General features: G+C 39.2%; 1 protein-coding gene across 11 annotated transcripts in view; it reads left to right on the top strand.

The window, feature by feature from the left end:
• rgs3a (regulator of G protein signaling 3a) overlaps positions 1–19,315 on the top strand; it is a 190,176-nt gene that overhangs the window by 61,157 nt on the left and 109,704 nt on the right. For 6 of the 11 annotated variants that reach the window (XM_079872122.1, XM_079872131.1, XM_079872134.1 and 3 more), the window contains one exon: positions 12,841–12,975. In XM_079872122.1, the coding sequence (XP_079728248.1) occupies positions 12,841–12,975 (135 nt within the window). The remainder of the gene's footprint in view (positions 1–12,840; positions 12,976–19,315) is intronic. The other 5 variants (XM_079872133.1, XM_079872136.1, XM_079872137.1 and 2 more) reach the window with 1 other exon arrangement.

Genomic DNA, 19,315 nt, shown 5'->3' with positions numbered 1-19,315 from the left:
ATGATGGGATGTACCACGTGTCCGCCATTTTGAATGATGTCATAATTTGCAATATCTTTTAAACTATTTGAAATTTCTTCACCAAATTTGGTATGGATCATCATTAGCATGGCCCGAAGGTACCTGAGAAATTTGATCACAGCGCCACCTAGTGTTCCAGAGATATCATTGTTTTTTGAAAAAACGCTTATAACTTTTGCTAACATTGCTTGAAATTTGATTTCTTTATGTCAATATATTCCTTGGCTTATGCCGATTTCAACGATATCTCATATGTTATTTATCAACAATGTGACTGGCCGCCATATTGGAGTGAATGTAAAACAGTTTTTTCGCTACTCCTCCTTCAAAATTGGTCTAATTTTGTCCAAACATGTACTCAAATGATCTTCGGACTGAGCCGCATAAAAGTACTGTCCCCGATTTTTTTGCTATACTGGAAAAAAAAAGTTATGATGTCGCAAACTTAATGAGGTCAACCCATAATTGGTTCAGAGGCTGTAACTTGTGAACAGTTTGTCACAAAATCATAAAATTGGTGTCTATCGATTCCTTGCGTCATGTCGAATCTGAGGATATCTATTTTGCCAGCATTGGATGTACCACATCATAAGCTATATTAGCATTAAGTTAGCTTAGCATGCTAATCTCGTTAACATGATTTTGTGTGCTCATTCACACACTGAAGCCTCTCCTCTGCAGCTTTGTAAAACATGTCCTCTGGGTGGCGCAAGTGGTTCAACCATGCGTCATGAATCCCGAACCATTGTGGTCGTGGGTTCGAGACCAGTGTGGGGCGACTTTGAAATTGTGTATAAAATAATAATTTAAATTCCTTCCGGCTCTGCACTGCTGTTGGTGCTTAAATGCTAGCTGTGCTGCTGTAATTGATGTGCTTACTGTGCTTGATGTACATTAAATTTCTGATGTTTTGCTCTTCTGGCTCCGCATTGCGCTACAGCGGCTGTTGCTTGCTCTGCCTTGCAGGGCTTGGCCCCGTATTGCTGCTTGCAGCTATATTTATTATTATTATTATTCTTCTTCCTCCTCTTGAAGTCTATGGCAGCCCTATGAACCATACATAGGAAAATGATGAAATTTGGCACACTTGTAGTGATGGTAATGAAAAGTAATTGTAGCAATTTTTGAGTCTCTAGGACCAACTCTATAGCGCCACCAGCAGTTCAAAAATCCAACATTGAAATGGTTATAACTTTTGAACCCTTTGATCTAGAAAAATGAAACTTAGTACACCTGATTTATCTCATCATGCTGATCAGAACCAATATCTTACATCAAGACTCCGCCCATTACAGTAGTGGCCATTTTGAAAAGTACAGTATGCAGTTTTTTTGCTACTCCTCCTTCAAAATTGGTCTAATTTTGTCCAAACATGTACTCAAATGATCTTCGGACTGAGCCGCATAAAAGTACTGTCCCCGATTTTTTTGCTATATTGGAAAAAAAAAAGTTATGATGTCGCAAACTTAACGAGGTCGACCCAAAATTGGTTCAGAAGCTATAGCTCGGCCAAACTTTGATCAATCGAAACGAAAATTGGTACACTTCATCGGAAGCATGATCTGAGGTTCCATGCCAAAGTTGGGAACAGCGCCACCTACGGGTCATGAGATATGGAAAATGCATATTTTGGCCAATAACTTATGAACAGTTTGTCAGAAAATTATAAACTTGGTGTCTATCGATTCCTTGGGTCATGACAAATCCGTGGATATCGATTTTGCCATGATGGGATGTACCACGTGTCCGCCATTTTGAATGATGTCATAATTTGCAATATCTTTTAAACTATTTGAAATTTCTTCACCAAATTTGGTATGGATCATCATTAGCATGGCCCGAAGGTACCTGAGAAATTTGATCACAGCGCCACCTAGTGTTCCAGAGATATCATTGTTTTTTGAAAAAACGCTTATAACTTTTGCTAACATTGCTTGAAATTTGATTTCTTTATGTCAATATATTCCTTGGCTTATGCCGATTTCAACGATATCTCATATGTTATTTATCAACAATGTGACTGGCCGCCATATTGGAGTGAATGTAAAACAGTTTTTTCGCTACTCCTCCTTCAAAATTGGTCTAATTTTGTCCAAACATGTACTCAAATGATCTTCGGACTGAGCCGCATAAAAGTACTGTCCCCGATTTTTTTGCTATACTGGAAAAAAAAAGTTATGATGTCGCAAACTTAATGAGGTCAACCCATAATTGGTTCAGAGGCTGTAACTTGTGAACAGTTTGTCACAAAATCATAAAATTGGTGTCTATCGATTCCTTGCGTCATGTCGAATCTGAGGATATCTATTTTGCCAGCATTGGATGTACCACATCATAAGCTATATTAGCATTAAGTTAGCTTAGCATGCTAATCTCGTTAACATGATTTTGTGTGCTCATTCACACACTGAAGCCTCTCCTCTGCAGCTTTGTAAAACATGTCCTCTGGGTGGCGCAAGTGGTTCAACCATGCGTCATGAATCCCGAACCATTGTGGTCGTGGGTTCGAGACCAGTGTGGGGCGACTTTGAAATTGTGTATAAAATAATAATTTAAATTCCTTCCGGCTCTGCACTGCTGTTGGTGCTTAAATGCTAGCTGTGCTGCTGTAATTGATGTGCTTACTGTGCTTGATGTACATTAAATTTCTGATGTTTTGCTCTTCTGGCTCCGCATTGCGCTACAGCGGCTGTTGCTTGCTCTGCCTTGCAGGGCTTGGCCCCGTATTGCTGCTTGCAGCTATATTTATTATTATTATTCTTCTTCCTCCTCTTGAAGTCTATGGCAGCCCTATGAACCATACATAGGAAAATGATGAAATTTGGCACACTTGTAGTGATGGTAATGAAAAGTAATTGTAGCAATTTTTGAGTCTCTAGGACCAACTCTATAGCGCCACCAGCAGTTCAAAAATCCAACATTGAAATGGTTATAACTTTTGAACCCTTTGATCTAGAAAAATGAAACTTAGTACACCTGATTTATCTCATCATGCTGATCAGAACCAATATCTTACATCAAGACTCCGCCCATTACAGTAGTGGCCATTTTGAAAAGTACAGTATGCAGTTTTTTTGCTACTCCTCCTTCAAAATTGGTCTAATTTTGTCCAAACATGTACTCAAATGATCTTCGGACTGAGCCGCATAAAAGTACTGTCCCCGATTTTTTTGCTATATTGGAAAAAAAAAAGTTATGATGTCGCAAACTTAACGAGGTCGACCCAAAATTGGTTCAGAAGCTATAGCTCGGCCAAACTTTGATCAATCGAAACGAAAATTGGTACACTTCATCGGAAGCATGATCTGAGGTTCCATGCCAAAGTTGGGAACAGCGCCACCTACGGGTCATGAGATATGGAAAATGCATATTTTGGCCAATAACTTATGAACAGTTTGTCAGAAAATTATAAACTTGGTGTCTATCGATTCCTTGGGTCATGACAAATCCGTGGATATCGATTTTGCCATGATGGGATGTACCACGTGTCCGCCATTTTGAATGATGTCATAATTTGCAATATCTTTTAAACTATTTGAAATTTCTTCACCAAATTTGGTATGGATCATCATTAGCATGGCCCGAAGGTACCTGAGAAATTTGATCACAGCGCCACCTAGTGTTCCAGAGATATCATTGTTTTTTGAAAAAACGCTTATAACTTTTGCTAACATTGCTTGAAATTTGATTTCTTTATGTCAATATATTCCTTGGCTTATGCCGATTTCAACGATATCTCATATGTTATTTATCAACAATGTGACTGGCCGCCATATTGGAGTGAATGTAAAACAGTTTTTTCGCTACTCCTCCTTCAAAATTGGTCTAATTTTGTCCAAACATGTACTCAAATGATCTTCGGACTGAGCCGCATAAAAGTACTGTCCCCGATTTTTTTGCTATACTGGAAAAAAAAAGTTATGATGTCGCAAACTTAATGAGGTCAACCCATAATTGGTTCAGAGGCTGTAACTTGTGAACAGTTTGTCACAAAATCATAAAATTGGTGTCTATCGATTCCTTGCGTCATGTCGAATCTGAGGATATCTATTTTGCCAGGATTGGATGTACCACATCATAAGCTATATTAGCATTAAGTTAGCTTAGCATGCTAATCTCGTTAACATGATTTTGTGTGCTCATTCACACACTGAAGCCTCTCCTCTGCAGCTTTGTAAAACATGTCCTCTGGGTGGCGCAAGTGGTTCAACCATGCGTCATGAATCCCGAACCATTGTGGTCGTGGGTTCGAGACCAGTGTGGGGCGACTTTGAAATTGTGTATAAAATAATAATTTAAATTCCTTCCGGCTCTGCACTGCTGTTGGTGCTTAAATGCTAGCTGTGCTGCTGTAATTTATGTGCTTACTGTGCTTGATGTACATTAAATTTCTGATGTTTTGCTCTTCTGGCTCCGCATTGCGCTACAGCGGCTGTTGCTTGCTCTGCCTTGCAGGGCTTGGCCCCGTATTGCTGCTTGCAGCTATATTTTTTTTTTTTTTTTTTTTGCTTAGTTGTGTTTTCAGGGAAGTGTGTGGTTATTAGATTCTATGGCCCTTGTCAGCAAATTTGCCAGGTTGATGGTTGCCATCTGTAGTGCTTTGCCAGTGGAATGTTCTTGAGAACTCTTTTGCCCCTGTTTGATCCCATAGGCTTAGAAAGTTTGTCGTTTGGGGAAATATACCAAACTATCAGTCATATTATGTAATATAATGCCTTGGAAACACTAAAACTCTGTTAAAAAACCTAGTGAGCTTACCTTGCTGTCTACTGTGTACATTCTAAACTGAAATGAAACCTCATAATTCTATTGGTATGCAATTGCCTTTATGAATTAGAGTCTATTGGAATAGAGTTCAAACAGTGTGTTTTGTGTTTGCATGTTACCAAACTAGCAAGCTGATATTCTAATAAGCATAAAAAACAGCACATAACGGACGTTTAGGTTAAATGAGAGAGTCTGAGATTGCCATATGAAAGATAGATTCATTGATGCCTTATATATTGTGCAAAACAAGACACAGTGACTATAAAAAGTCTACACACCCCTATAAAAACAGCTGTTTTTTGAATTGTAAGAATGAATCCAAGATAAAACATTTTTTAGTTCAAATATGGACAAACCCGAACGTTGGGTTAAAAATGTAACTTAAAAATGTAACCCAATGGCTGGGTTTGTCCATATTTGACCCAAAGTTGGGTTAAAACAACCCAGCATTTTTTAGAGTGACTTAAAGTCCTGTAGTCAATAATTTTATCCCTTCAAACTTCCTTGAAAAAAAATTGTCATGCCTTTAAAATAGCTTGAATGTAACTCGACACCCTCGCCTCATTTAGTATACGCGGTTCTATGAATATGCAAATGATCCCCGCCTCCACTCACTCACTCAGCTCGGAGATCCACTGGTTGACGATCACACGTTGATCTGATTGGTTACAAGGTAGTTTGTGACGTCAGAAACACCAGCGATTTCAAAGCGTGTTTTTGAGACTGTCTTTGGTTCACTGCAGTTTTAAGGAGAAAATACTCAGCAATGGTGTCGACTTATGAATTTACACATGGTTTGACTTAAAGCATATTAAAAACACCACATAGACACATAAACAACATTAAAAGCTGGATTTTTACCACAGGGGGACTTTAACATCTTGATTTGTCAAGCTGTCAAGAAGGCTCCAGCATCTGCGCAACCATACATAGGACAAAATGGATGGATGTATTTGTCAATTTTTTCCCACTCTTCCTTGTAAAAGAGCTTCAGATCGATCAAATATCCTGTCTACAGCCTGTCTACACGTTTTTTTTTTCGAATGGATTTACATCTGGGATCTTACTCAGCCATTCTTCTTCTGAAGCAATGAACTAGATATGTGTTATGAAGCTGAACAATGAAATTCATATTCATCATCCACTTTGAAATGGAGGCTGGCAGAATTTGTGGCAAAATGGTCTGGTATTTGGCTTTGTCCATGATTCCTTCTATCTTGACTTCTGCTCCAGTTTCAGTTGAAGAGTAGCAGTGATTCTTGTCCCAGAATGCTTCATCATGAGTTTTTGCACCAGACGTTTTGGCCAAAACGTTTGGCTTGGTTTCGTCAGACCATTGGTTTTCCCAAAATGTAGGCGGGCTTAGATGATGCTGTTGTCTTGCCATCCTGCCCTATTTCCCAGACAAAGAATACAGGTTATTGTTAACACACACAGCAAGTGACCATACTTTCCTCTGCTGCTTTAATGTCGCTGTAAGTCTTTTGGCAGCCTCGCTGATAACTTTAAATACTGCAGTGCAGATCTTCTGGCCAACCTTTCAGTAAGCAGGAACTGCACCCTCTTTCCTCAATACACTCCGACAAGCGTTTGCTTCTTCCCGCATGTTATGGTTACTGAATGAACATAACCTGGATGTTCCTTCACAAAGAAACTTCACATGAGCTGCTAACCTCCACCTGATCTGCTGAGACCATCACAAATTTCTGAAGACATTGTGCACTATGAATACTTTTGACTCTTTTGACAAATTGCTTGTGATATTCCACACATTCTTATTTTTACGTTGTACTTATATTAAAAAATGCCTGCATGTAATTACATCTATAATTAGTTTCTGTAATTACATCTATAATTACACTATTGAGCCTTACCTTACTCCTTAACCAACCCTTTCATAAGATGTAAAATAAGTCTCTGATGTCCCCAGAGTGTGTATGTGAAGTTTTAGCTCAAAATACCCCACAGATATTTTTATATAGCATGTTAAAATTGTCAATTTTTGAGGGTGAGCAAAAACACACCGTTTTGTGTCTGTCCCTTTAAATGCAAATGAGTTGCTGCTCCTGGCACAGGGGGCGGAGCTACAACAGCTTGTGTCCTTTTACCTCACACACATGCATTGAAAATTTCAAAAACTTTTAGTTTTTTATGATCAAACCAGAGTCAGACAAAGATGGAGAGACTCAAGAAGAAGTGACAACATGTAGAAGCAACAGGACATTTCTGAATGGTTATATGATGAATTTATGAAGCTGATGTGGAGTTAACTATCTTCTAGTCATTGATTAGCATATTCTGTCTTGATAATCTATAAATCGTGTTCCGGGGGCGGGGCTTATGTAAACTTTAGGGTTAGTGTTATCACTAACCCGGGAGGAATATCGTGTAGTCTCTACCAGCCGTTTGTTGTAGTCCTTAAAAAGCAACTTCTGTAAAAGTTCTGTAAATATCTCCCTTTGCTTTGAACTTTGAGCATTGTAATTTCACAGATGTTGTTTATGATCAAACAGCAACATTACACACTAACTAAAGTTAGAAAAGTGAAATCATAATCAACCACCCCTTTAAACCAACCCATACCACCAAACCTGTGCCTAATCGTACCCGTATCCCACCTCAAAAGCAGCACAAGTGTTTTGCAATACAATATGAACACAATAATACTTATTTTTTTGATGCAAGTACATAGTAGTTAAGGACACCTCATATAAAGTATGACCAAAATACCATTGAAAACTTTTACCACCTGATACTATCACTGTACCATGGTACAACCACAGTACTATTTTGTAAGTAAAAAAAGTTGATGCTGATTTTAAAAGTGGTTCAACTCCAGCAGAGGTGACTTTCAAATATACTTGTATGATGTTCAAGCATTAGCTTGGCCTTGTTTCTAAAAGAGTAGCTACCTTGGAGACCAACAGCTTTAGCTTTCTGGTGAAATAGCCCACCACAAGAGAACAAAGTTCGTTTGTTTCATATCAAATGCTGTAGATGGACCACAGTGGGTTTTTTGATGGCCACTGTTACAAAATAATTACAAAACTGCATACAAGCTAACTTTGGGCTGAGGTACCAATGATTAGCTATATTGCATATCGATTTCCTTAAAGGGATGGTTCGGAGTAAAATCAACCTAGGGTCCTTTGCACCATGATCTCGAGCAAACACCCCCCCCCCCCCCCTCCCCCCAGAAGCCTTTTTTCCCTTGATTGAACATTATTAAAGTTAGAGCTTATTTAGAGATATCAGTCGGATGGCTCAGTGCAGGCGCTAATGGATCCAAGGCTGTATCTGGTAAATTACCCCACTAATAATGCCCAGAATGGACCAAACTTCTACAGTAGTACAAATAGGTTCTGTACTCATAAAACGAGGCATTGGAAAGTTTGTAAGTACATCAGGATTTTATTTAAAAAACACTTTCCTGATGGCTAATGCTACTGCTAACCCGGACATCGAGGTCACTTCAGTGGTTTGGGAAAAGCACATATTTACGTAATTTACAAGATACAACCTTGGATCCATTAGTGCCTGCACTAAGCCATCCGGCCGATCTCTCTCTAAATAAGCTCTAACTTTAATAATTTTCGACGAAGGGAAAAAAGGCTTCTGGGGGGGGGGGGGGGGGCATATCTGCATATCTGAATTTAAAAGAGTGTCCTACCCTCTTACATTGGAGTAAATGGATAAAAATGGTCTAATTTTACAGAAAACACTCTAAATTTTAACACAGTGGTGGAATATCACATATATTTTATTACTCACCCTCATGTCGTTCCAAAGCCACAAGACTTTCGTTAATCTTCAAAACACAAATGAAGATCTTTTTGATGAAATCTGAGAGATTTCTGTCCCCCCATTGACAGCTACGCAACTACCACTTTGACGCTTCAAAAAGTTCATGAAGAGATCGTAAAAACTAATCCATGTGAATTGACTTCTTGCAGAAGCTCAAAGGTGCTTCGTAACACGAGAATGAACCTCACTGGTTCTCACACGTCAAGCGAACATGCTTAGGCTTCTGTTGGTCTGATGTGTGAGCTGATTAACGTTTATGAGTGAATAAAAGCCTAAATTCAATCATACCTGTTTCTGCATCACACGGATGCTCATGAGTTGTGATTTAACAGTTATGCTAATGTGCCACAGCCGGTGTTCCCGGTCCAGGACTCTGGATGAAGGAACCGGCAGCAGCTGGGAAATGTTGAACAGAAGTCTCTTGGTCCCCGAGGCTGCCAGATGCAGTTTATATCTGAGCTGTGGATCTGGCTGATGGTTGTTCAGGAACACATTTCTGGGATAGGACGTCCCCAGTTACTCTGTTTTGGGACGGAGGCTGTGTGAATTTGCTAATCTTTTGTCATCTCAGTGGAATAGTTGGATGTTGGATGACTTCTTAGAGTCCTGTTTCATAAACCCCATTTCATGTAAAAGCATGTGATCATTTTATTAAAGTGTCAGTCAAAGCATCACAACGTGAGTTCAGATTTTTCCCATGTGATGGGACGGTTATGGTGCTTTAAAGAAGAGAATCATCCAGAAATGTCATCTATAAATCACTATCCACTTTCATTGTATGCAAAGGAGACATTTCCCTTTGTGAAAATGAATAAAATGACACAGGGATGAAATAACAGTTTTGTTGGTGAGTAAATGATTGTGTTTTGCGAAACTGTTCCCTGATTCTCTCAGAGATGACATCATCTGCACTGGGTATAAGGAGCTTTATAGGGACTGATGGTCTCTGGCCGCTTTATTAAGTTGAAATGATGGATTGAGGAGAATGACTTGTATTGATTTTGGTGTTGTGCTGAGAAGCCACTGCGTTTCATCTTTCTGCAGACAATAACAGATCAGCTTCCTCTAGCATCTGTGCTTTTCTTTCTTTTCTATCTGACAGAGGGGGGGAATATACAGTAAATATATCAAAACTTCATCCGTGACGCATGATCTGGTGTTAAGATCTAGATTGGATGATCTGAATACAACTGCTGAGGTGAGACACTGCAGTGTTTACACCTGGTACACTGAAAAGAAAAAAAGAAAAAAAAAAAACTTAAAAAATATGGTTGCAACATTTTAACTTTTTCAGATTTACCTCACAGTTTACAGTAAAAAAACAACGATATTTCATTAGCTAAAATAGTGTTAACCCTTTCATGCATGAATTATGATAACCTCAGTCAGGATTTTGCTCTTAGGGCATGAAAAACAAGATTTGATTTTTTATTCTTCATTTTACAAATTTTTCAAAGAGATTTTCAGATGTCCACTTGAGTGGACAGCATGCGTTTATGGTTTAAAATGAAGAGATATTGTATTAAATATAATACAATAATCAAACAGATAAAGTATGTGTAACTAATCAATAAAATTATATCAAATCATCTGAAAACTATAAAATATATACAAAAAATATAAATGCGAAATATTGCAAAGCCAATTGAACTTCATAAAAGTTCATACAACTTGTAAAATTTTACTGTGATATGACTCATTAGATATTGCTTGATGCTGCAATATTTTTTTTACCTACAAGAGTCTCCTAGGATAGAAGGAATGAGTGGATACTCCGGAGCAACTTGGCGTTTCTGACTGACCATTGGCCATCTTGGTTTGGAGGGGGAAAAAATCGACACACAACGGCTTGTGCACTTGGTGGCAATGTATAGGATGATGCACAAGAGTCCACTGTAGAGGTTGATGTGCAACTTTGCCATAAAAATCCATGCATTTGCAAAAAATGCTTTTTCACTGTAGTGACCACTATGCGTGAAAGGGTTAATATACCAAATTGCTAAAATCAGTTTTGTTACCTTTTGTCCTTATCAAGGTGGTAAAGAGAAAACCACATAATGAATCAAAGTTCATCACAAGTATTTCCACAAGCTAAATCGCTACAAATATAAATATTAAGGTGCATACTGTTACATATACACACAAATGCAAAACACATTTAACAATATAAGAAGTAACTTAAAACCCTAATGTACTGTACATAACTGATAAGAAAAACTTCTGGGAATGTCAATTTACGTTTTTTTTTACTGTAAATCATAAAAAATGTATGTTTAACAGTATTTTTCTGTAAATTTACATTTAATGTCTTATTAGATCAATTACAGTTTCTGACCGTTTGTGGTAAGGTCACTTAACAAGTTTTTACTGTAGCATTTTTACAGGCACTTACCATTAGAATTGCGATCTGACTTGTAATCAGATTTCAAGGAGTCGGTCTCTGATTTCTTGACTTTGTTCAGAAAGTAAGTCACTGTTACTGCAGATTGATAAAGCATAAAAAAAAACTGTTCGGTGAATCATTTCTAAATATCAATATCAGTTCCAAATATAGCCGAATTTAAATGCAAGCACAAAGTCAGTGTTTTGAGCATAATTAATATGTGTGCTTTAAATGATCTGCTTCTGCCTGTCGTTCCTGCCAAACCAAATACTGCAAGCTGCCCTTCCAGCCAGCACAACTAAGCCTCTGCAGATGATCCAGAATATGGCAGCGAATCTGATATCCAATAAACCAGAGAGACATGTCTCACCTCTCTTGTGTCCCAATTCACCTACCTATACTATGCCCTAAAATATGTAGTCTTTTTGTGAAAATAAAGTAAATACTTTTGAGTGTGTGTAGCAGAAGAATAAGCAAGCTTTGGGACCACGTCATAAAATTGCGTTTTTACCAATGAAACTTGTCGCGTGCATTACGTGCCTTCTGTCACCATAAAGCACCTGTCAATCATGGTCACCGGGATTTTGCCAAGACAGACATGTTCCTGGATCAACATATTTTGTTGATCCTGGAATAACATTCCTGTCCCAAAATTTAGTCCTTATACCCTATCCCTATCCCTACCCCTAAACCTAACCCTACCCATAACTTTTCCCTAAAATCAGAGGGAAATGATAGGTGAATAACATAATCATTTTTGGAACTTTTTGTTTTAGTCATATTTTAGCCATCTGAATTGTTTTAGTTTTAGTCGACTAAATAGCATAATATTAAAGTCCGCGTGAACCGGAAGTTGCAAACGACTTTTCTCCAGTGTTGTGACGTATTTCCCAGTGAAAAGGAATATTGAACCGAGGGCAGGGTTTTACTCTATCGCTCCTGCTCTCCATCTCTGCTCATAACAGACTAACGGTTTGAGGGGAGTGGTTAACCGTTTCCCAAACCAAGCCGTCAAACCTACATCATCAGAGAAGGAACGCCATTCCAGACCGGAAGTAACTTTTCAGACTTTGATTAAAGATTACGACGGCAAACATTTTTTTTCTGTGTATTAACTTGCACGGATTAATTTTTCACCACAAGACTAGTAATATGCGCTAACAAAGTAAATAGGGTTAATTTTGATTTCAGCTGGACTTTAACAGTAGTATTCATGTACTACCAACAGAAATTTATGTAAAAATGTAAAATAACAGTGCATAGTCTTCCTTGTAAAAACCCTTATTAAAGTTTCTAAAGTTATTCAGTCAAGAGCAGTGAGCGAATTTCTCTTTATCTTTTGTTGTTTGAATGAACAGTAAAGACCCAGACAGCTGCATATTTAGGCTACTGTCACTTTAAGAACTAATGCACACGTCCAAATATGTTTGTTCCCAACTGTTTATTTTCACTTCAGACAGAACCGACTAAGCGAATTCTCTGCAAAACGTGCAGTTTGATTTATAGTTTGTACAATACAAAAATCATTAGAATGGGCTCATAAAATATGGAAACCCAATGTGTGTGTGTGTCTGTGTATAGACATCAGTTAGCATTGTTATGACATCATCTTTCTGTGACAAGTGTATAAATGCACAGTTGGGGTCTTAAGATGGCTTTCATTAAAAAATGGATGATACCCATATCTCTAATCAGTTCTGGCAGGGATTGAAAACAGTTGATGAGACAAATAAACAAATTAAATATTTTATTTTTCTTTCTACTTCTTTGCACTACACTAGGATTATTTTTCTGCGCTTCACTAAACCACATAAACATTTGCATACTACAATATTCATCTCTGTCTCTCTCTGTCTCTGTCTCAGCAGAAATGTGATTGTCTTCTGAGTCTGAAAGCAAATTCTCTGGAGCAAAAAGCAAGAGTGTGTCAGTGTTTGAGCGAGAACATCAATAAACAGCTTCATCTGCACGGAAGACACACTTTCTGCCCATCTCAGCAGGTACAGTGCATGCTTCATGTTTCTCTGGACATTATCAGGACTTTAGGCCATTTGCTCCATCATTCCTATGTTCTTACCATATCTTACATTTGTTGATCATGTACGGTGCGGGATATGGAGCCAGATCAGCCTCAAAAATAATACATTTACAAAAGAAAAATTCATGAATGAATTTTATATCTGACTGTAGTTAAAAATTTACTCATACTCAACTGTTTACTCATTTACTTATTATTGACCATCTTGGCCTTTTGGTGGTTTGTAATTTTTTGATGAATATATGCAGGTGTTTTTATTTTTTATTTTTTATTTTTTCACTTCTCTGTGGTTATGTAATTATTGTGTTGGGACCCCCTCGAAATCGAGATGATACATCTCAAGGGGTTTATCCTAATAATAAACAAACAAACAAACAAGTCCAAATGCACAGCACAATTCACATTCACAAAATCCAATTCGTAAATTCAAAACACGATTTATAAATACACAAGTAAAAGCATAAATATTTCCTCCAAATGCTCACACAAATGCATCTTACCTAAATAAATGTAAAATGTTTACACAAATACACTCACCTAAAGGATTATTAGGAACACCTGTTCAATTTCTCATTAATGCAATTATCTAATCAACCAATCACATGGCAGTTGCTTCAATGCATTTAGGAGTGTGGTCCTGGTCAAGACAATCTCCTGAACTCCAAACTGAATGTCAGAATGGGAAAGAAAGGTGATTTAAGCAATTTTGAGTGTGGCATGGTTGTTGGTGCCAGACGGGCCGGTCTGAGTATTTCACAATCTGCTCAGTTACTGGGATTTTCACGCACAACCATTTCTAGGGTTTACAAAGAATGGTGTGAAAAGGGAAAAACATCCAGTATGCGGCAGTCCTGTGGGCGAAAATGCCTTGTTGATGCTAGAGGTCAGAGGAGAATGGGCCGACTGATTCAAGCTGATAGAAGAGCAACTTTGACTGAAATAACCACTCGTTACAACCGAGGTATGCAGCAAAGCATTTGTGAAGCCACAACACGCACAACCTTGAGGCGGATGGGCTACAACAGCAGAAGACCCCACCGGGTACCACTCATCTCCACTACAAATAGGAAAAAGAGGCTACAATTTGCACAAGCTCACCAAAATTGGACAGTTGAAGACTGGAAAAATGTTGCCTGGTCTGATGAGTCTCGATTTCTGTTGAGACATTCAGATCGTAGAGTCAGAATTTGGCGTAAACAGAATGAGAACATGGATCCATCATGCCTTGTTACCACTGTGCAGGCTGGTGGTGGTGGTGTAATGGTGTGGGGGATGTTTTCTTGGCACACTTTAGGCCCCTTAGTGCCAATTGGGCATCGTTTAAATGCCACGGCCTACCTGAGCATTGTTTCTGACCATGTCCATCCCTTTATGACCACCATGTACCCATCCTCTGATGGCTACTTCCAGCAGGATAATGCACCATGTCACAAAGCTCGAATCATTTCAAACTGGTTTCTTGAACATGACAATGAGTTCACTGTACTAAAATGGCCCCCACAGTCACCAGATCTCAACCCAATAGAGCATCTTTGGGATGTGGTGGAACGGGAGCTTCGTGCCCTGGATGTGCATCCCACAAACCTCCATCAACTGCAAGATGCTATCCTATCAATATGGGCCAACACCTGACAGGTTGAGATTCATAAATATCTTTTTGTTTTTGGAGGATGTTCTGTTTAGCCAATCGCGGTGAGCTTTTAATCCACCAATCAAAACGCTCCTAACTGAATAGACTCAAGAAGCTCAAGGAGGGAAGGAAGGTCTCAAAAATACCACACACAAATTCAAAGCAGTCCACGCACGTGTGACGATCCATAAATACATGTAACATCATTCATAAATGTGTGATGGAAATGAATTCAAGACCTTGATATACAGTGTGTGCAGAATTATTAGGCACGTTGATTTTCTGATCATATTTTTTTTCCAGTCACATTTTACCAATTCCAAAACACATTAATCTTAATAATTACTATTAATTTTGTATTTAATCATTTATAAGCTATATATAATTGTTCATGAAGGCTAGAAATGAAAAATGTCTTATATTCATGTTTGCAGAATTATTAGGCACGTTTTCTTTTACAGATAAAATAAGCCAAAAAAGAGATTTAACTAAGACTGAAGAGTAAAGGCGCTGGAGACTAAAGGGTTCCTGATGGTTTCACACTTAATTCGTCACCTTCATTCTTAATTCTTTTGCAGTTAACATGTGTCTTTTCTTCTCCACCTGTTTTTGTCTGACCCTGCTGACCCAATGAGCATTTCACTGTCCAATGGTCATGCCTTAACTGCAATTTCTAGTATTGCATTAGTATTGCATCCTTCTCATGGGCATTTAATAATTTTTGACTTTTCAGTTAAATCTCTTTTTTGGCATTTTTCATTTCCAGCCTTCATGAACAATTATTTATCACTTATAAATGATTAAATACAAAATTAATAGTAGTTATTAAGATTATTATGGTTTGGAATTGGCAAAATGTGCCTGGGCATAAAATATGATCAGAAAATCAACGTGCCTAACAATTCTGCATGCACTATATAGCCTACATATTTGTATAAATATTTTACATTTATTTAGGTAAGATGCGTTTGTGTGAGCATTTGAGGAAAATATTTATGCTTTTACTTGTGCATTTATGAATCGTGTTTTGAATTTACGAATCAAATTTTGTAAATGTGAATTGTGCTGTGCATTTATGAATTTTGTTTTGTAAATGTGTTATTTTTGAGGCTGCTCTGGCTCCATACTGGATGATTATCACAGTCCATGACTCCAAGATTACGGTCAACATACTGAAAACTGCAAGAATATTGCTCTGAATCACTGACATCTGCCAAGTCAGATCAAGTGACCTTTATTTATATAGTGTTCTGTACAATACAGAAAGTTTCAAACTCAAAGTAGCTTCATGGTAATAAACAGAAAAATAACATAATGAATGATGCAAACTTTATCAAATATGAGACAAATTCTACTGTAAAGCACATCTAGAGAAGACAATAGTGTCATTATTCAAGTCAAGTCAGTTCAGTGTTGGTTCAGTTCATTTCAATTACTGTGTAAAATTAATCAGTTATGAAATTAGTTAAATTCTACTGTAAAACACATCTACACTGCAAAAAATGTGTCTATTTTTGTCTTGTTTCCAGTCCAAATATCTAAAAATCCTTAAATCATGATGTATTTACTAAAGTTGTAAAATGACATGATGTTATTGAGTGATGATATTGAGTCTTGTTTTCTGGGGGAATTAATCAAAATTAAGTGAGTTTTTGCTTAAAACAAGCAAAATTATTTGCCAATGGGGTAAGAAAAATAATCTTGTTTTGTAATTTAGATTATTTTTCTTACCCCATTGGCAGATAATTTTGCTTTTTTAAAGCATCAACTCACTTATTCTAATAATGAATTCCCCCGGAAAACAGGACATAATATCTTATGTCATTTTAATCATATAGTAAACGCATCTTGATTTAAGAATTTTTAGATATTTGGACTGGAAACAAGACAAAAGTATTAAGTAAGAAAAGCATTTTTTGCAGTGTACGGAAGACAATAGCGTCATTATTCAGCTCAAGTCAGTTCAGTAACAGTGTCGAAATTCATCAATTATGAAATTAATTTGATTCAGCTATAAAGCAGCTCTGCAGAAGACAAAACTGTCAGTCCACATTCAGACGTCACAGTCTGTGGCACAAGAATTTTGCATGAACAAACTGGGAGATAATCTCATTCTGGATTGCGTCGCTCATCCAATCATCTTTCACCCACTCTCTTTCCAGATCGTAGGTACAGTGTGTTTTTACAGCATCAACAAGAACCACTTTAATTTTGCTCTGTTTATCACACAAAGTGATGGTGTTGCTTCAGAAGATTTGGATTAAACCACTGGCCCTTTTTGGAGATGTATGATGTCACGTGAACATGGTTAATGATAAACGTCGTTCAGTTTTGAAGAAAACAAGTCCATGTTGTGATACTAGATCTGTTTGTAGAGACAGGTGTGTATAAAGGCCAATGTCGGGCCGTCTGTGAGCGTCTGTCAGGTTACTTTTTGTGGTATGTCCCTCATGTTGTCTATAGTTCGACCGATTCAGCATGTTGAGTTGATGTCGGGGCCGTTGGTGAGAGACATCACTCCGATTGGCTGGTGAGAGAGATCACTCCGATTGGCTGGTGAGAGAGATCACTCCGATTGGCTGGTGAGAGAGATCACTCCGATTGGCTGGTGAGAGAGATCACTCCGATTGGCTGGTGAGAGAGATCACTCCGATTGGCTGGTGAGAGAGATCACTCTGATTGGTTGGTGAGAGAGATCACTCTGATTGGTTGGTGAGAGAGATCACTCTGATTGGCTGGTGAGAGAGATCACTCCGATTGGCTGGTGAGAGAGATCACTCCGATTGGCTGGTGAGAGAGATCACTCTGATTGGTTGGTGAGAGAGATCACTCTGATTGGTTGGTGAGAGAGATCACTCTGATTGGTTGGTGAGAGGGGTTGGTGAGAGAGATCACTCCGATTGGCTGGTGTGAGAGATCACTCCGATTGGCTGGTGAGAGAGATCACTCCGATTGGTTGGTGAGAGAGATCACTCTGATTGGTTGGTGAGAGAGATCACTCCGATTGGCTGGTGAGAGAGATCACTCTGATTGGTTGGTGAGAGAGATCACTCCGATTGGCTGGTGAGAGAGATCACTCCGATTGGCTGGTGAGAGAGATCACTCTGATTGGTTGGTGAGAGAGATCACTCTGGGTTGCGTTTCCCGAAAGCATCGTTGGCAACTATGGTCGCAAGTTCATCGCAATGTCCATTGAACTCTATTGGTAACGACGGAACTTGCGACCATAGTTGGCCAACGATGCTTTCGGGAAACGCACCCCTGATTGGTTGGTGAGAGAGATCACTCTGATTGGCTGGTGAGAGAGATCACTCCGATTGGCTGGTGTGAGAGATCACTCCGATTGGCTGGTGAGAGAGATCACTCCGATTGGCTGGTGAGAGAGATCACTCTGATTGGTTGGTGAGAGAGATCACTCTGATTGGTTGGTGAGAGAGATCACTCTGATTGGTTGGTGAGAGAGATCACTCTGATTGGCTGGTGAGAGAGATCACTCCGATTGGTTGGTGAGAGAGATCACTCCGATTGGTTGGTGAGAGAGATCACTCTGATTGGTTGGTGAGAGAGATCACTCCGACTGGCTGGTGAGAGAGATCACTCTGATTGGCTGGTGAGAGAGATCACTCTGATTGGTTGGTGAGAGAGATCACTCTGATTGGTTGGTGAGAGAGATCACTCCGATTGGTTGGTGAGAGAGATCACTTTGATTGGCTGGTGAGAGAGATCACTCTGATTGGTTGGTGAGAGAGATCACTCTGGTTGGTTGGTGAGAGAGATCACTCCGATTGGCTGGTGAGAGAGATCACTCCGATTGGCTGGTGTGAGAGATCACTCCGATTGGCTGGTGAGAGAGATCACTCTGATTGGTTGGTGAGAGAGATCACTCTGATTGGTTGGTGAGAGAGATCACTCCGATTGGTTGGTGAGAGAGATCACTTTGATTGGCTGGTGAGAGAGATCACTCTGATTGGTTGGTGAGAGAGATCACTCTGGTTGGTTGGTGAGAGAGATCACTCCGATTGGCTGGTGAGAGAGATCACTCCGATTGGCTGGTGTGAGAGATCACTCCGATTGGCTGGTGAGAGAGATCACTCCGACTGGCTGGTGAGAGAGATCACTCCGACTGGCTGGTGAGAGAGATCACTCTGATTGGTTGGTGAGAGAGATCACTCTGATTGGTTGGTGAGAGAGATCACTCCGATTGGTTGGTGAGAGAGATCACTTTGATTGGCTGGTGAGAGAGATCACTCTGATTGGTTGGTGAGAGAGATCACTCTGATTGGTTGGTGAGAGAGATCACTCCGATTGGCTGGTGTGAGAGATCACTCCGATTGGCTGGTGAGAGAGATCACTCCGACTGGCTGGTGAGAGAGATCACTCTGATTGGTTGGTGAAAGAGATCACTCTGATTGGCTGGTGAGAGAGATCACTCCGACTGGCTGGTGAGAGAGATCACTCTGATTGGCTGGTGTGATAGATCACTCCGATTGGCTGGTGAGAGAGATCACTCCGACTGTCTGGTGAGAGAGATCACTCTGATTGGCTGGTGTGAGAGATCACTCCGATTGGCTGGTGAGAGAGATCACTCCGATTGGCTGGTGTGAGAGATCACTCCGATTGGCTGGTGAGAGAGATCACTCCGATTGGCTGGTGAGAGAGATCACTCCGATTG

The sequence above is a fragment of the Squalius cephalus genome (genome assembly GCF_949319135.1).
Source record: "Squalius cephalus genome assembly, chromosome: 5".
Taxonomy (NCBI): domain Eukaryota; kingdom Metazoa; phylum Chordata; class Actinopteri; order Cypriniformes; family Leuciscidae; genus Squalius; species Squalius cephalus.
This window is presented reverse-complemented; position numbering and strand designations above follow the sequence as displayed.